The 18,566-nt window shown below is 45.6% G+C and overlaps 1 protein-coding gene across 1 annotated transcript in view; it reads left to right on the top strand.

The window, feature by feature from the left end:
* The window catches only part of TESMIN (testis expressed metallothionein like protein), a 34,597-nt gene that overhangs the window by 4,522 nt on the left and 11,509 nt on the right, over positions 1 to 18,566 (top strand). Inside the window, exons 4-6 of the mRNA XM_074336845.2 lie at positions 1,229 to 1,349; positions 3,117 to 3,193; positions 6,271 to 6,362. Of these exons, the coding sequence (XP_074192946.2) occupies positions 1,229 to 1,349; positions 3,117 to 3,193; positions 6,271 to 6,362 (290 nt within the window). The remainder of the gene's footprint in view (positions 1 to 1,228; positions 1,350 to 3,116; positions 3,194 to 6,270; positions 6,363 to 18,566) is intronic.

Genomic DNA, 18,566 nt, shown 5'->3' with positions numbered 1-18,566 from the left:
CATCGTGTTCAGACTGAATCCAGGTTGTTCCAAGGTCTGTGCCTGAGAAGCCGCAGCCCAAAAAACACACCAGTGGCTGTGCGAGACAGGTTTATTGAGACTTACTGCCTGGGGAGAGTCTCTGGTGGCAGCTGCCAGAGGGGTAGTGATCCACCCGCAGGTGGAGAAGAAGCAAGGTTACATGGACACAGCAAACAAAGCGTTCCCTGGGAGAAATCATCCCGGCGCCTGCACGCTGGCTTCCGTGCACACAGGTCCCAAGCAGCCGGAGACCTTGACTGCCGGCCAGCTCGTCTGCCTCTATACATGGATTCTTTATGCTTATTTGGGTTTTCCTGTCTAGGAAACCCCAAGGCAACCTAAAGGCAGAAACCACAGCTTCTGTGGGTATTTGTGGTTTTACCGTCGCAATTGGAAGCTGCGTGTGGCTAGAAACCATGGCTTCTCTTGCATTTGTATCATGCCTCAGGCCTGCACCCAGGGAGGGCTCCGCCTGTGCTGCTCTTGACTGATGGACTCACCTGGCTCGCTAAGGGTTTATTTATGGTCGGAATCCAGCTAGGTGATCTGAGAGTTCTAGTCAGGCCCTGGAAGATTGACATGGCTTCTTAGAATTTTCCAGTTCTTCGATTAACCTTTCTAAATTGTACTTGTAGGCAATAAAATTAGTGGGCATAAAAATAAATCCCACTTGTTAGAGAAGGTCCAAGATGGCTGATTAGTGAAAACATTAAAAAAAAAAAATCCCCCGTGTTAAATAATAACATGTGCGTGTGGCAGGAAAGAACAAGCATCATAAAGTGAAAGATTATTCTAAGTACGTGACCAGTTACAGACATCCAGGCAGAGGATGGAGTCTTTCTTAGAGTTAACTGGATCTGACCAGGGCGGGGTCGGCGGATGGACACGGTCTGCACTCACGTAGGCCGTGGAGAGAGGGACGGTGAGGGACACTCGCTCGCGTGCGGTCACCTGTGTCTCGCCCTCCACCTCAGCGGCCAGACACGCAGAGAGAAAGGCAGAGCAGGCAGGCGCTTTGTCCACACGCTGACCATCGCACACACATGTCCCTGCAGGGACAGAGCTCTCAGAACAGGTCTGCAGTGTTCCGTTTTCCATTAAAACTGAAATTCCGGATTGAAGCTGTGTTCGCAGGCTCAAGTTTATTTTGGTTCATATTCCTGGATGTCTTTTTAAAATGCAACCTGATCATTATTTTCCATTTTAGGTGATATGTCAGTTGAAAGGGGGCACACAAATGCTGTGTATAGACAATTCTGGCACAAGAGAACTGAAAACACTCCATTTGGTTTCTCAGTATCAAGACCAAAATGATTATCCACAGTCAGGTACAAAGTAAATTAAGTAATTATTTCATATATATAAGCTGGGAAGCGAATGTGTTTGGCTTTGTACATGGAGTTAAAGTGAAATAGGCAGGCAATTTGCAAACTTCATAGCCCGTTTTAGTGAACTAAGAATAGAAAACAATATCTTTACAGACTAATTTATGTACACTGCATTGCCTGTCCCATACCCATGGACAGCTGCCCTCTACGTCTGCGAGCTGCAGAGAGCGTTGTGATCCTAACAGGTGACCATTCATACCAACAAGAGGGTGTGCTTGGAGGTGCCTGGGCTGAAACAGCAACCTTTCCCAGATTGGGTGGGCAGTTGACTGATCAGGTATAAACTAAATTTTAATGTAAACATTTTTGTGTGATCAGTGAGAACTGTCACTGCTTTAATCACCATGAGGTCTGAAATAACTATATTAAATGCTGATTTAAACTGTCACAATAGCAATAAATGACACCTAAGTGCTTGACTATACTGAAATGCCTTATGAATGATTAAAGAAAGATTAAATGGCATTTTAAGGATTATGTTTACAGAAGTTAGACACCAATTCCTGGAAACTGGGCATCTCTATGTGGACATAGATGTCACTGTGCTACTTTAACTCCTGGGTTAACTAGAATACTTCATTGCCAGATGATTCACTGACCTTGCCAATAGTTTAAATCAACAGTAAACCCAGATGTCATTTCAATGGACCTTTGGAGTCCAGGGCAAAAAGGAAGATTGTGACTCCTGTTGTATCCTGGCAGTTTCCTTATCCAGGGACAGATAAAATGCCTCCAAGACATTTCCTTTTCCTAAAACGCAGACGCTGACACCAGTTGGGCCTTTGGCTACACAGCAGCCGTGGATTTTCTGGCTCTGTTCCCTGTAGGTCAGAGCTGCATCTGACCGTCAACACAGGCAGGGGAGGGTTTTCCCTATTCCTGGTGCACGGCAAATTCTAATGCCTTAGGACCTACAGACAAAGAGGTTTATATAATGCTCCCCAAATCTGTCACTTTGTCATATAATCATAACTCCTCTGCCCAGATATTTGGTATGTTGTGAACATATTAAATATCACCATAAAATAAATGCATGCAGTTACCTCAAAGGATGCGTAAGCCTGGAGCAGGAAGTGTGTCCATCCAGCTGGGTGACTCAGGAGACTAAGACACATCTCTCCTTCCACTTGGATTCATGAACATGGAGGTTCACAGGCCCTTCTTGTCTCAGGAATGTTTTTCACTGCACCCTTAGGCCAAAGAAATACCTGTCTCGATTCTAGTGGTTAAGCAGTTTGGTCCAAATGGCTAATAAGTATTTACAGCCTAACAACTTAGTATCCAGTTGAAAAAAAAGAATACACTTAAATTGGAGGTAGTTCACATGATGTCCAACAGATGTCGCTGTGCTTTCTTTGAAAATGCAAACTGGCCAGCTGGGCCCTCCAGGTTGTAAGTTTAAACTGGGTGGTCACAGCTGGACACTCCAGGGCACCTTGGCTCACAGTTTGGGAACCTGGGTACTGGCTGCATTTTTTAGCTCAGGTTAAGTAGCATTATGACAAAGGAAAAGGATGGAATATAAAAAAAGTCCATTGACCCAAAAGGTTTTCTAGAATAAAAATAGGAACAGGAGATCAGGATAAGTTTAAATGACTTTGCACATGATAATTCCATAATACATTTTCATGTTTGTACTTTCTTCCATGTGCAGGTGAAAGAGGGACACTATATAGTATCAATTAATTTTAATTGTCTTTCTTACAGATGCCCCCAAACCAGTGACTGCTTTAGTAGGAAGGTTTCTGCCAGTACCAGCAAAATTAAATCTCATTACACAACAAGTAAGTCATCGTTTTAGTAAAACAAAATATAATTGCGGGTGGCTGGTTAGCTCAGTTGGTTAGAGCGTGGTGCTGATAGCAGCAAGGTTGTCGGTTCAATCCCCGCATGGGCCACTGTGAGCTGCGCCCTCCTTTAAAAAAAAAAAGTATATATATATATATATATACACACTCATATATATATACACACACACATATGTATATATATGGGCATTACTGTCTCTTGAGATTTCGATTGTCAAAGTTGGAATTACTCAGGAAACATAATTTAGCCTCCATATAAAAATCAGCAGTGAAACATTTAGCAGGTATTCCACTATGTCAGGCTCCGTGGGAGGAATGGGGTGAGTCTCAGACGTGGTCCTTGGCCAGACAGCACCTGTGTCTGTGAAAGTGTCTCGTGCTTTCCTGCAGCCCCCAGACCACCATTCTGCCCCATCTGCTGGACATGCCCCTGCGGTCCTGCCATCAGCACTTAGAACCACTTGATCTAGACTGTCCCTTACCTTCCTCACTGCTATGGAAATGCTTCTTTAACGTTTAAAATGCTTTTATGATTATACTACAGCATGCATATCTTCAGTATAATTATAAGACTAATGTGCTCTTTTCCCTAAGTCTTGATATCAAACGTCACCTCCCAGAAGAGCCTGTGATGCCCCCTGTACGCAGCTGGTCACTGCCACAGGGCCTGTCTCGTTGTCTGCCCCACGCGACCACTGTTTTGTGTTTGGGGGTTTGCTTGTTTGTGTATATCCATCCCGGGAATGCCAGCCCCACAGGAGCGGGGATCTGGTGAGTCTCACCTGTCTCTGTTGCCTGAGAACTGCAGCAAAGCCTGGCGCGCACAGGGCATCGCTCCCCCTTCAACAGGGCACTCGTTACATTAGTGAGTGAGCGTGAAGTGAACCCCCAAAACAAAACACAACTCCACCCTTGTGCCCCTTACATTTTCACATGAAAGACACAGAATAAGCAAATCTAGCACTTCCTTGCCAGACCCTCAGTCTGTATGATGTCCGACAAATAGGTTCATGAACTCACCCTAGAACAAGTGCTAGATACCTCATTGCTGAATATCACTACAGTCACCTTCAAAGTCCTCCCCTTGGGAAGCTGTGCACCAACGCCAGTGCCTAGTCCACCCTTAAAAACAATTTTTGAACGCTTTTTCTGGAATGGCCATCAGAGCTGTCGTTGTATTACCCTTGATGTCCTGAATGTCATCGAAATATCTTCTTTCAATATTTCCTTTATCTTCGGGTAAAGAAAGAAGTCATTGGGGCCAGATCAGGTGAGTAGGGAGGGGGTTCCAATACAGTTATTTGTTTACTGGCTAAAAACTCCCTCACAGACAGTGCTGTGAGAGCTGGTGCATTGTCGTGATGCAAGAGCCATGAATTGTTGGCGAAAAGTTCAGGTCGTCTAACTTTTTCAGGCAGCCTTTTCAGCGCTTCCAAATAGTAAACTTGGTTAACTGTTTGTCCAGTTGGCACAAATTCATAATGAAGAATCCCTCTGATATCAAAAAAGGTTAGCAACATTGTTGCAACAAGTTCCGGAACTTATTTGTCAGGCCTGGTATGTTCTTCAGAGCCTCGCTACTCAGTGTGGCTCATGGAGTGGGAACATGAGCGTCGCCTGGGAGCTACTTAGAAATGGGGCTCTGGAGCCAACCCCAGACTCGCTGGGCAGAACCTGCATCTTAGTGAGCTGCCCAGGTGACGTGACCAGAGCCTGCCTGAGGCTTCACGTGCATCTCCCTCGGGTGGCCACACACTGCTGGAGAAAAGCCTGGCTTCTAGCACAAAGCTGCTCTGGCATTACCGCTACGTAGTACCTGGAAGACAGCTGGCTCTCTTTCTCTGCTTAACTTTGGGGCTAAATAAGCAAAGGGGAACATTGTTCCTGCTTTATGCAAAAAGTTGCCTCGGCTCTGAGAACTGTGAAATGCTTTCTCCAAAAGAGTCGAAGCTCTTTGGGCTGCCATGTGGCCACATGGTCCAACAAGTCAGTATCTGGTGACTGTAAAAGAAACATTAGTTACAGTGATTTGTGGACACTTCCCTCCTGTAAACTGAGCAAGAGGAGAGAAGCCACAGCTCTTGGCCAGACCGGAGAGAGGGGTCCTGAGGGTGAGGCCTCCGTGCGACTCGGGTCTGTGTGGAAGGAATTGGGCCAGGGTGCTTTCTCGGTGCCCTCGAGCCCCAACAGGCAGCGATTACACACAATTTAAAAAGAAGCAGAAGAGAGAAGATGAGGAGGATGAATAAGGGGGTATTTTTCCCAGGCCGTACTTCTTAAATAAACCTTATTGTTAAATTCCAAATTTTCAGGGGAGAACAGGACGAGGATAGGATATTTAACTGTGATATATACAAATAATTGCAAAATTAAATTTATCCAGTACTTTTTAAGTTCTTCAAGCTTCTCATGAGAAGCAAATTAGGACAGTGGTGGGTTTGCTCCACTTTCCTTTCCCCTGACTGTCATCTGTGAGCCATGCTACCGAGTAATATGAAGAAAAATAAATGAGAACCACCAAAGCAAAGACGTAGGTAACCCAGGGATTATGACGTTGCTTTTGAATTTGTTAGAACTGACTACAAAACATATTTTGTTGCATAGATGAAAAAGTGGTTGCTAATGAGACTTCAGATGTCAAGATCGCTCATGTTATACACAAGGATATAATAATAAAGGACATGTTTAGCTTATAGAAATTTATAATTGAATTTAGTTCACAATTTGTAGTTCATAAAAATGAAAAAGGTGTCTGTGACAATGTCCCTGGGCAGCCGACTGATACCTGTGTGGATTGCTTGCCAGCTGGTCGGTGGCCTGGCCCAGCAGCCATTTCCCTTTGTCCCCGCCCCCCATGACCAGGGCCCCGCCCGCCCTGCACAGCTAGGCTGGAGTCTGCTCAGGGGTTAGTGGAATCGTCGCGGTGACGAGGCCCACATATTGTTGTAAGTTCTAGAAGGAAAGGGCTTGTTTTCATCTGTACCTGGGAGCTGGCTGGCTGGAGTGTGTAAAACATGGACTAATGCAGTGTTTGCTTGCCTTGCCTTATACAGCTGGACAATGGAGCCTTACCACCCATGGTCAACGGGTCTTCTTTCCCTTCGGGACCGGCTCTTCCAGGACCACCCAAAATAACATTGGCTGGGTAAGGATCAGAGCGATCGGGGTCACTTACTTTAGTAAGAGTTTAAGAGGCTCTTGGGTACATTTGTGATTTTCTTCTAAGTTATAAAATTAGCTCTCCCTGCAACCTCATGACTCCGAAAAGACCCTGCGTTGAGCAGTGCCACCAGCAGTGCCACCAGCAGTGTCCCTGTGCGTGTCTGGCTGGTCGTTGCCAGTGGGGCTCCCGCTCTGTCTGCTGTGCGGTGTCAGGGTCTTGGCGGCTCGCTGCTGTTCACAGCTCTGCCTTGGTTTCACATTGGTTGACACGAGCTGTACTGTCTCTTTTTTGCTGTCATCAGTGTATGTAATGACGTGGCAATCACCTCACATTGGTGGTCGTCTTAGTGCGCCTGTCCTGTGAGGTCCACAGATGCACTTGGACAGGTGCCGGCTGGGGCACACGGTCTCCAGGGGCACGTGGGCTGCACCTACGTGTCTGGGACCTTGGTGCCTCCGAATGTAACTAATGAAACTAACCAAGCTGGTTGGAATTCTTTGTAGAGTTAACATTCGCGTGCTAACCGTGGACGGGGCAGCGCTTTCTGCTCGCTGAGCCCTTTATTGGTTCTGGAGATCATGCTGCTCCTGCGCCCGCAGGATTTTGCCGCTCGTTCTGATGCAGTGTAGATCCCAGGGCCCGGCGGAAATCAGACCACGCAGTTTACAGATGTGGGTGTGGCCTCTCGAGCCTCCGGCACCTGCGGATCTCTGCCCTCAGCCGTGTCTGATGCGCTCTGTGAACGCGGCAGAGTCCTGGGGTTGTACTGGGATTAGGGACAGTCCCCGCCGCCCTGCCACTGCAGTGGTGGTTGCTCGTGTGATCTGCTGCCTCCATTTTAGCAGTTGTTCCTTCCGCTGGCTGTGCTGCTGCCCCACGTCTGCTTCCAACTTACAGTTAATTGAACGCAGTGAGTCTGTGTGGAGCCGTTCTCCTTGCTTCGCTGTCTTGGTGGGATGGCTCAGAGGAGAGGTGGTTGCTGTGATCCTAACTGGTCCCGTCGTCATGACCCTCAACATTTCTGGACCAGACAAAACTATGCAAGCAACTTGCCGGTTCTGCTGGTGGCGTTACAGGTTTGGTTCCACAGCATGAACTAAGATGTCATGATCACTTTATCTTCTTGTAACCTGGGAGCACCTGCCCGTGTGCGTTAGTGCATCCAGAACACTGGTGGGGACGGGGCTCCGAAGCTGTCCTTCCAGCGCGTGCTGTCACAGCTACAGCGCTCCAGGCCACCGAGGCCAGAGGCGTTTCCATTGCTTCTCCCTCCCCTCCTCCCCCACCCCGTCTTCTCCAGTCTGCCCTGCGTGTCCTCAGTCACATATTTTTCTTTATTTTGGAGTAATTATGTAGGTCCTAAAAGGTTTTTCTGTTATAAGTGATGTGCCAGGAACAGCGTCAGCTTGGTGTTTGCATTTTTTGCTGCAAATAATGACTTGATTGGCGCCCGTGGGCTGAATCAGCCCTGGTTATTTTTATCTGGATGTTGCTGGTGCTGACAGCAGGCTGGAGTCCCCACCGACCTGTCTGTGGTAAGGGACCGGGCAGGAGGCTGGTTGCTGCTGGTTTCGTTCTGTGTGATCCCGACCACGGCTGACGAGCTGAACCTCGTCACCTCTTTAGATACTTCCTTAGCTTCCTTCTGACTTACACAAGGGCAAGGCCAAACTAGGTCTGGAGACATCAGAGAGGAACTCGGTCAGCACCGCAGGGCTCCAGTGTGTCTAACCTAGTAGATGGCACAGCAGGTCGGCTCGGGCCTCCTGGCCAGCGGTCCACACGGGTGAATTCACCCGGTCATCGGTCCTCAGAGTCGGGTGGTGAACTGGCTAACTTATTGACTAGCTTATCACATTAATAAAAGTCCTCTTCATAAAAATCCACGTCCTGTTCTTCTCTATAGCTTTAATAATCTGATAGTCAGGTGTTAATGTGAATTCTGATACATCATTGGTGCTATTATTTTTGGTAACATAATGAAGATTATAATAAAGAATATTCATGATTCTGCTTCTCTGGACATTTTTTTCTTAAAGATGAAGTCATGACTCATTGTGGAACAGTTGTTTCACAACGCTTTTCTGAGGCAGAGCTGTCCTGCCCTCTTCTAACGCTTCAATTTTCAGATTGGCATAAGAGGGTAGTCAAATATTATTAGAGCCGTGGAAGTTCTTTCCCAGTGTAGCTTCCATTACAATCAACTTGTCTGCTAATGTCCCCTCAGCCACCCTGGGCTCATTCCAAGGTGCTCTTGGTTCGTGCTGTTATTTCAACTGAAACGTCCTTTTGACCAGTAATGGAAAACCTCACACACAGCCTTAAAAGTTGATGTCAGGTTTTACCTCCTTCACAAGTATTTTGTTCTAACTTCTTCTGTGTACATACTATTCTGTCTCTGAATTTTATACCATTTACAATCAGTATCAAGCAATTTGACTATTGATTATATAGTATCTTCCATTGTCTAATGTTTCAATTGTGCGTATCTCATGTCCCCAGTTACTTGGTGGATTCATCCAGGACATGCACCGCAAATTAAAAAGTGTGTATTTTTTGATGTCCCTGGAAGCACGTATCACAGTCCAGACCACATGACGTCCCTTAGTAGATGCCTGTTGGCATCTTCCTGACACTAGGTTCTCACTGAACTGCACTTTGTCCCTCCACAGTTACAGCACGGCCGCCGCTGGGATGTCTGCTCGTGCCACTGCCCCAGTGTTTAGAGGAGTTTTCTTTCCTCTGGTCAGGGAGGGCCAGGCTGCCCTGTGCTCCTTTTCAGGGGCAGGTGCGAGGGGAAGGGAAAGGTGTCCCCACCCTCTCCCCTGAACAGCTCATGTCTGAGCCACGGTGGAGAGCCAGGGGGCAGTATAGCCAGACCTGCCACCTCTGGGCACCCATGAGGGCAGAAGCTGCCATTCTCCTATCGATAAAGGGAAAAACAAAACTAGATGAGTAATAAATCCATAGAGTGTTCACTGACATAGTTTGGAGACATTATGTTAAAAATAAGAGACCTCTCCAGAAAAAGTAACAACAGCTTGTACATGAATCGGGCACCATTAGCTTTTCTGAGGGGCGAGGAAGGAATGTCACTCAACAGAAACATAGATGGTGAGAATAGCGGTGGAGGGCCCGTAAGTCAGGCACGTCAGAGCAGAGAGAAAATTCAGGATCGACCTCAATCCTGACTCAAGACAGTTGTGTGTGCAATGGCAGAGTCCAGGGCAAAGGGCTTTGGCCAGCGCACTCTCTCCAGGGCACTTGTATTCATTATAACACAGAGCGAAAGGGCCAGAGCAATTCCTGTGCTCCGTGTGGTAGCAGGAGAGGTCGGTCAGCACTGAGTGTGGGCCGCCACGCGCTGGTGTGGGAACCTGACCAACACGTGCCTTGGCCGGAAGCAGCCAGTGGTTGAGGAAAGGCAGCCCCAGGGCACACGTCATCACCAGGGCACATTGCACGATGAGGTGGCCACACGCGCCTGGGAAGAGCCCTGATCACAGCTGGTGTTTCTGCACACGTGCCTCTCCTTTTCATCCTGATCTAGCAAACTCCTTACGTTACCAATGTTCAGAGTTCTCTCAGTGAGCGGCATGTCTGAGCAATGCGTGGGGACGCTCCTGACTTGTAGCCCAGCAGCCAGGGCACGTTTGTCTTCCTCTCATGCCCCTGAAGGTGGCTTCTGGGCTAATTCTCACAAGAGCAGTTAGGAGGGAGGTCCCGAGGGACCACGGGACCCACTCGCAACACACTCTGAGATTGTTGGTAAGGTTGCAATGGGGCAGCTCTACTTGCTGCAGCAGTAGGAACGTGGATCCGCTATTGCTCTCAGACTTTCTGGCAGTGTTCAGATTTTAGAAAATACAAAAAATAAAACCACCAAGAGCTATTTGGTGGTGGGAGAGTGGCGGGGAGGGGCACACACAATAGAGGTTTAAGCAGAACCGGGGAAGAAGCTCCCGGAAGGCTTCTCGGGTTGGGGAGAGCAGCAGGCCCCCCCCCCCAGCACCCCCAGTAGGCCCTCTGGGCAGCTGCAGTTGGCATTTCAGGATCTGGCCCCTGTAAATAGCACCTAAGCTGCTAGGTGCCAAGACCTCCAGTAATTGTTCGAAAACACCACATGCTTAAGCTAAGTCTCTTTTTAAAGAGTAACCATCTGAATACATTTTCCTTTTTAATCTTTATAGAGTAACTCTTAGTGCATGGAACACAAACTCTAAAAAGCCATGTAACTGTACCAAATCCCAGTGTCTGAAATTGTAAGTAATCACAAATCCTTCATTATTAAATAGAAATAAGGTTGTTTAGAAGTCAGTAAGTGGGGCAGAGCCCAGACAAACCTCAATGGCCAGCAGGCTTCAGGCCGCGGCCAGCGGAAGCCACGCGTCACGCAAACCCGCTGCGGCTGCTCTGGTGTCACCCTGCCCAAGTGACTTAGTGGAGGACACTGTCTACACCCCAAGTGGTGTCATTTTCTTGGGTTTGCTTTACGTCCTGTAGCACATCAGACAAACACAAAGCACGGCCTCCTTGTTCAGCATTAACTGTAACCTTTCCACTTCCTAGTTTTTAAAAGTTTGATGAATTGGTTTACTCTGTATTGAATTTTCTCAGAGACATTCATCCATCTGCAGGGATGCGAGCTCCAGGAGGCTGGGGGGTGGGGCAGACGGTGAAGCAGAATCTTGGGCCCCGGGGTGGGGTGGGGACAGTACAGCTAAAATAGGAGCTGGACGGAATCGCCACGTTGAACTTGAGCGTCCTCGCCCACCCTGCCAAGTGCAGCCTGGCGTTCGTGTGCACTGCTCTCGGCTCCTGCTCCGGGTGGCTCATTGTCTGTCCCCAATGCTCAGCTTGCTTGAAGTTCCGTGTTGGAAGGGGGGCTGACGGCCGAGGCCTGGAGTCTAACGACCCTAACCACCGTCTCCGCGTGATTTTCCCTTGCAGAGCTCCTGCTGAGGTCACTGAGAGCTCCACCGACGGGACAGTGATGTGGGGGTGTGGACGTGGGTACAAATCCAGAAGCCCGTGAAACTTGGTTCACAGAACAAAACTGAAAAAACAAATTGTTGTTTTAAAAAAGTAATGCTGAAATCTAGGGTTGACTGTCTGCAGACACGTGAGCTGTCATTGGTTTAGTGCGGGGAGGCGAGCCGTACGCCTCGCTGAATGTTGGAAACGCCATGAGACAAGTGGTCAGGGACTGACAGTGCAGCTCGGGGACAGGAGGAAGGAGGACAGCAGAGGGAAAAGCCTGGACCATGTGACCTTGTCAAGCAGAGTGGCCTGCCCCGATGGACACTTCTGATGCGATGGAGGACAGGTGGTGGTGTCTGAGCGGACAGAGCCAGGAGGGGCGGGGAACCCTGTGGATGGGGGCTGCTGAGCTGCGGGCTGGGTCTGGGGCCCCAGGAATAACCCGCGAAGCCTGAGCAAGGTGTAGGCTATAACTGGGGACAAAGTGAGGTGACCCCTAAGGACTTGGAAATCAGATGAGCGGCCAAGAAGGGTTTAACTTATTGATGACCTAACAATGGAAGGCCCAAGAAGCAGCTTTCCAGATTAATCGGTGATGCTACACAAAAGAAAGAATTGTCACGGGGGCTTGGTCAGCATTGGAACAAAGGAAACGGAGGCGGAGTGAGTCCAGCGCTGCCCAGAAGGAGGCACTGTCTCTGGGGAACGCGGGCACTGCCTTCTCCAGAGAAGCGCTGCGTGCGGGGGCGGGGCTGGCAGCCCGCTCATGACGCTGTGACTTTCCATGCTCAGTGTGCAACCGTCTTCCTGACAAGTTAGCTTCCTCAGGAGCTCCAGGCCAAGCCTACGCAGCGTGGGGCCCGGGATACAGAGGATGTGAGCACGATGGGCACAGGAAGGGGACGTTATTTCCACCGCGAATTAACACCCAGTATCCTAATCTGTGCCTCGTGGCTTGGTTGGTATCAGCCCATCACGGAGAAACTGATTATCTCTGGAAATACTGTTTTTGGAAAGGCGGTGTAAAGTCACCCAAGCAGAGCCACCTGCGAGGTGATGACACTGCCTTGTCTCTCCACGTGTGCCTCAGGTACTCCTACCGGAAAACTGGCACAGGAACCAATGGTAGGAGCGGATCGCCAGGCTGGCTTCACCAGCCAGCGCGGCACGATCGCCATTGACAGCTTTCAGTTTTCTTTGGCTTTTTGCTGCACCCAGCTACGTCATGTTCTCAAGGCAATAGGACATAATTTTCTTAGGGTGCATGTGTCCTACTTTATTGGGAGTCTCTACTGGATAAAAGTCAAGAGGGATTTCTACTAATTGGCCATTAATAAAGAGAAAACATGTTACCATCTTTTAAAAAAATCAAAGCGATACCTACACGTGGGTAAAAATTGATGACTATTGGCGGGATCACAGTAGGAGGTATTAATACCCATCACAGTGGGAGGTATTAATACCCACCACAGTGGGAGGTATTAATACCCAGCTCCACCTCTCCTTGGTCCCTGGACTGGTCCCCAGCAGCGCCCTTGTACTGACCCGTTTTGAGGCTTCCAGAGCTTTCCTCCACGTCTGTCCCCTCTGCTGCCTGCCTGCTGTGGTAGGCGAGGGTTCCGTCTCTGCATTCATCCCCCTTCGCCTTCCTCCTCCAAAGAGAGGCAGAGCCAGCCTCCCACCTTAGCTCCTTTCCTGGTTACCCTTGAAACTTTAAACACACTTCAGCTTTTGCTGTTGTTCCATTAGCCATAAAATGTTGGGAATTATTATTAAATGATAAAAATATTCTGCAATTAAAATGGTGTTGACGTAAACCTAAGAAAAAGGTAGATAAATGTTTTGTGATTTATTGAAAATGTATTGATTATTGAAAATGATTTTAAGATTTTTGAAGTAGTTCACTTCTACCTTCTCATAACTGTTGGCTATGCCTTTCTCAATCGTTTTTCTGCATTTTAAACATTGATTTGCTTCATACTCAGTTTATGAGAGCGTTGCTTGGGAAACGCTTTTGTAGCGGGAACTTTTTCAATACAGGCAGTATCGTCGTAAGTCTTAAACTGTGAGCCTTTGGCACAATTTCATCGAGTGGCAGGAGCCCTCTTCAGCAGGTGGGCATTTCACATGGAATAGGTTCTGTGTTATGAGTATAGATTTTTTTCAGGACAGTTTTAATTAGCCCTTTCATATGCTGACTAAACAAATCCCAGCTCAGTTTTTTAAGCATCCTCTGTTCCAATTCCATTTTTGCTGGGATATTGGGTGGGATTTGTTGGGAGCAGTTGTATTATCTACCTTTTTTTTTTTTTACTCTGATAAAATCTAAATCAAGATTTTGATCATAGATTGGGCCATCTCCAATACTGGTTTTTCAAATGGCCTTTTGTCTCTGATTAACCAGCTTGTTTATTAACCAGAATTCTGTGGGGAGAAGGTCAAGTCTGGATGGTCCTTTATAGTCTCTTGCCCATTACTCCTCATGCTTGGATTCCTTCTTTTATGTTTTAAAGCAGTAAATACTTAATTTATATTTTGTAGCTTATAACTCTAATATTTAAAGTTTCTGACTGATTCTGATGTTCACGTCTTTTGATTGTTCACTCATTATGACTTGTTACCTTACGTATTTTGTGATTTTTTTTTTACATTGTGAATTACACTATTTGGAACTTTCTTTGTGGGGAGTCGTTGAGTTTGGCTTGAGGGTGCACGACGGCTTCAGAGAACGTGCGCGTCTGCCTCTATCTGGGGCTTTCCTTTCCCTTTATCATCAGGGGCAGGACATGCACATATGCACATGGTGATGAATGGCAGGCAGTGCTGGTCCCACCGTTGCTGGCTTGCTCCTGACTTGAATAGAAATGCTTCCAAACTTCCCTTGCCCTGCCCTGAGTAAGATGCTTGCTATTGGTTTTTGAGAGGCATTTTATAGAATACATGGGTAGATGCTGTAACAGAGACTGGAAACTACGGCCATCCCAGGGCTCGGGGCAGCTCATCAGTGCTTGTGCCTCAGCCTCCTTTGTCACTTGTTCTGCATCCGCAGGAAGCCTTCCATCCTGTGGGCTGAGAAGGCGGCCCCAGTTCTCACCCTCACATCCAGTCTCTTTGGGGAAGAGAAAAGAAGGGTGAAGGCACACTCCCCACCTTTCAAGGTATAACCATAAATTGCCATGATCACTCCCACCCCTAGCCTAGTAGCCAAGTGCAAGCTGGGAAATGTAGTCTTGAAGGAGTCCAGCCTGGGGGCAACAAGACTGCTGTCTGTGGCGAGTGCAGGGCGAGTGGACACTGCAAAACAGCTTGCTCCTCTGCCACGTGCCGTGTCAGGTCACGGAATCTCCTCCAGCTTCTGGTTTCCTAAGAGGCTTCCTTTTTTTATTCCTATTATAAATGACCAATAAATTTTATCAAATACTTTTTTCTGCACTTACTGAAATGTCCAGATTGTTTTCCTCTTTAAATCTTATAATATGATCAATTACAACAAATTTTCTAATGTTAATCCAGCCTTGTAGGCCAGCGACTGAACCCAGAATGATCATGACGTCCTGATTTTATCTGTTGGACACAATGCAAGATTTAGTGTTCGAATATTTTGCTTAGGATTTTCACATCTTTGTCCACAAGTGAGATAGGTCTGTACTTTTCCTTTCTTATATTTTCTTTATTGGGTTTTGGCATCAGTGTTATATTACCTAATAAGATGCATTAGCAGGCTGCCCTGCCCACCCTCTCCTCTCTTTCGCTCTAGCCTCTGAAAAAGCCTGGGTAAGGAAGGATATGTTTGTTCATCTAAATTTGACAAAACTTTGCCTGTGAAACTGTCTGGGCCTGGTGTCTTTGGGGGTTGGGCGGGGGGAGGGGACAAATTACTCATTTGCTTTCCTTAGTTGTTACTGTTTTCTATTTCTTCTCAGTCCATTTTGATATTTTACATTTTCTTGAAAATTGTTTTCTTTACATTTTCAAATGCCTTCGTATATTCTTACATTATTTTAAAAATTATTTCTGTATCTGTAGCTATAGTCTTTTATGTTGTCTAATTTTCTAATTTGAATTTCTCCTATTGTTTATTTGTACTGTTTCTCTTTCTTGATCAGTCTCATGAGAGGTTTGTCTATTTTTGTAGTCTTTTCAGATTATACTGACTTTCTCACCTGTATTCCTGTTTCCTATTTCCTGTGCACATACATTTTTACTTTTCCCCCTATACCTGTACTATTTTACTATCTTTTTATGGTAAATGCTTAACTTATTTATTTTTAATCTTTTCTGATTTTTTTAGAAAAGACGTGCATTTAAAGCTATAAATTACCCCTATGTACTGTTTTACTGCGTCCTACAAGAGTTGATATGAGGCACTTTTATTGTCACTCACTCGAAATAGTTTATAATTTTCATTGTAATGTTCTCTTCACCTTATGAGGTATTTATATGTACATTTCAAGGCATCCGAATATATTTGTATGTGTGCATATATGTGTATATGTATATATTTTTTAAACTATATTTTTATTGTTAAAAAATTTATACTGTGGTCAGATAATGTGGCCTATATGATATCAATTATTTGAAATTAATGTAGACTTCCTTTATGACTTAATGTTTGACTGATTTTTAAAATATTCTGTATTAACTAAATATGTATTCTCTATGCGTTGGTTGTAGTAATCTACGCAATAGCTCAAGTTTGTTAATTTTGTTGTTTAAATCTGCTAAATGCTTATTAAATTTTGTGTGATTTATCTGTTTTTGATAGAAGTGAGTTAAGACTTCTCACTATGATTGTAAATTTCTCTACTTTTTCTTGTAATTTCATCTTGGTTTATATATTTGAATCTGTAGAATGAAGGGCATATAAATTCATGATTGTTATATCTTCTTGGTGACGTCTTCCATCAGCTGTTAAATGATTGTAAATTTCTCTACTTTTTCTTGTAATTTCATCTTGGTTTATATATTTGAATCTGTAGTATGAATGGCATATAAATTCATGATTGTTATATCTTTTTGGTGACGTCTTTCATCAGCTGTTACATATACCTCTGTATCCTGTTGCTTTTCAACTTAAATTATGTTTTTGTCTGATGTTAATGTCACCACACCGAAGTTTCTTTGGTTAGTGTTAGAAAGTTATACTTTATAACACCCTTTATTTTCACAGTTTCTGTGTGGTAGATTTGTTTTAGGTGTCTCCTGTGAGCTAAAAATATCATATCTAATAACCCATGTCTTTAATAGACTTTTAAAATCCATTGCATTCTTTGTCTCTTTACCGATATGTGTGTATTTGTTTGTACACTTTATTTCTTTGAAGTTTTAACTTTTTTTTTTCTTCACTCAAGCAGCAGCATTCCACACCTGCTTCTCTGGATCTAGCTTTTTCTGTGTGTCTGGTAAAATAAGCTTATTATTTACCATTTTAACCATTTTCAGTGTACAATTCAGTGGCGTTAATTCCATTCACAATGCTGTGCAACCATCACACCACTATCCGTTTCCAGACCTTTTTCATCATCATGAAATCGAAACTTTGTCCCCCTTAAATAGCTCTCCATTACCCCCTCCCAACCCTTGGTAACCTCTGTTCTACTTTCTGTCTCTGAATTTGTCTGTTCCAGAGACCTCCCATAAGTGGAATCATACAATATGTATCCCTTTGCGTCTGCCTCCTTTCACTCAGCATAATTTTTCAAGGTTTATCCGCGTTGTAGTGTGTGTCAATGCTTCATTCTTTTCCATTCTTCAGGCTGAATAATATTCCATCCTATGCGCATGTCACATTTTGTATAGCCGTTCATCTGTTGATGGACACTTGGGTTGTTTCCACATTTTGGCTATTGTGAATGATGCTGCTGTGAACATAGGTGTAGACGCATCTGTTTGAGTCCCTGCTTTCACTTCTTTGGGGACGTACCTAAAAGTGGAATTGCTGGATCACATGGTAATTCTATGTTTAATTTTTCAGGAAACGCCATAGTGTTTTCCAGAGTGGCTGCACATTTCTCGTTCCCACCAGGAATGCATAATACCACCTTACTTTGTGTTTTCCAATTGTTGTGTTTTCCTTGCTTCTTTTTGTCTGATATGTGTTTTAGGAAATTAGCACTAATGGCCCAGTGGAGGACCTGAGTACATTAGTTAGGAGCTGTCACAACGGTGTAGACAAGGGATGACGAAGACCTGCACGAAGGCAGGGATGGTCGTAATAAAGGAAAAAACAGGTTTAAGAGACATTTCAAGCATATGCATTTTCCCACTCATTTATTCATTCATTCGACAAATATTTTGAATGCCTGTGATTTCAGGAACAGGGAAGACAGAAATGAACAAGATAGCTATCGTCCCTGCCCTCTCGGCTCTCTCAGTCTCATGTGGGAGACAGATGTGAATAAAGGTCAGAGTGGAACTGTGGAAAATGTGGCAAAGGACCAGTAACGGGGGGATGGGGAAGAACAGAGGCGTTGGCCCGCATGGCAGTCAGGGAAGGCTTCCCTGAGGAGGGGTGCTTGGATGAGGAGGCGCTCATCAGGTGGAGGGGGATTGAAAGCGGGTGGGTAAGTGTATTCCCGGCAGAGGCGGGAGAGGTGCAAAGGTCCTGTGGCAAGAGAAGGGAGGTCCGGGTTGCAGGAATAGAAAGGAGGCTGACGCACTGGTGCAGCGCTGTGTGTAAGTAAGTCCCCAGCGTACGAAGCAATGTGAGGGAATTATTAACTAAACTATGATGCCGCTTTCGCACGGGGTACTCTGCAGCCATCAAAATTGTGTGTACATCTATTTACATGGGAACCACTCATAATTTTGTGTTGACAAGTAATAAAAGCAAGATGTTATATTGATAAGTGACAAATGCACTGAGACAGTATATAGAATACCTTGTTTTTGCTTATATATAATATGTAATCAAACAATATATATTATTTCAGTGTGCATAGTTTTACAGAAAAAGTGTGAAATATATTCACCAAATCATCATCTCTACGGAGTGGGATTCTAAGGGGTGGCAATTTTTCTTTTTTTGCTTATTTACATTTTTAAAATTTCTACACCAAATATGATTTTGTTGGTCACAAATAGTTTTTAAAAAGATGTTTCTGAGCAGACTCAGTAGACTTGGCAACCCCTTGGATGTCGGGAAAGAGAGAAAAGTAACTGTCGGGGTTAGCCATAACGCTGGGGTTCTATCCCTGGGTGGGTGAC

The sequence above is a fragment of the Rhinolophus sinicus genome, chromosome 14, assembly GCF_057876585.1.
Source record: "Rhinolophus sinicus isolate RSI-liver-muscle chromosome 14, RSI-T2T, whole genome shotgun sequence".
Classification (NCBI taxonomy): Eukaryota; Metazoa; Chordata; class Mammalia; order Chiroptera; family Rhinolophidae; genus Rhinolophus; species Rhinolophus sinicus.
This window is presented reverse-complemented; position numbering and strand designations above follow the sequence as displayed.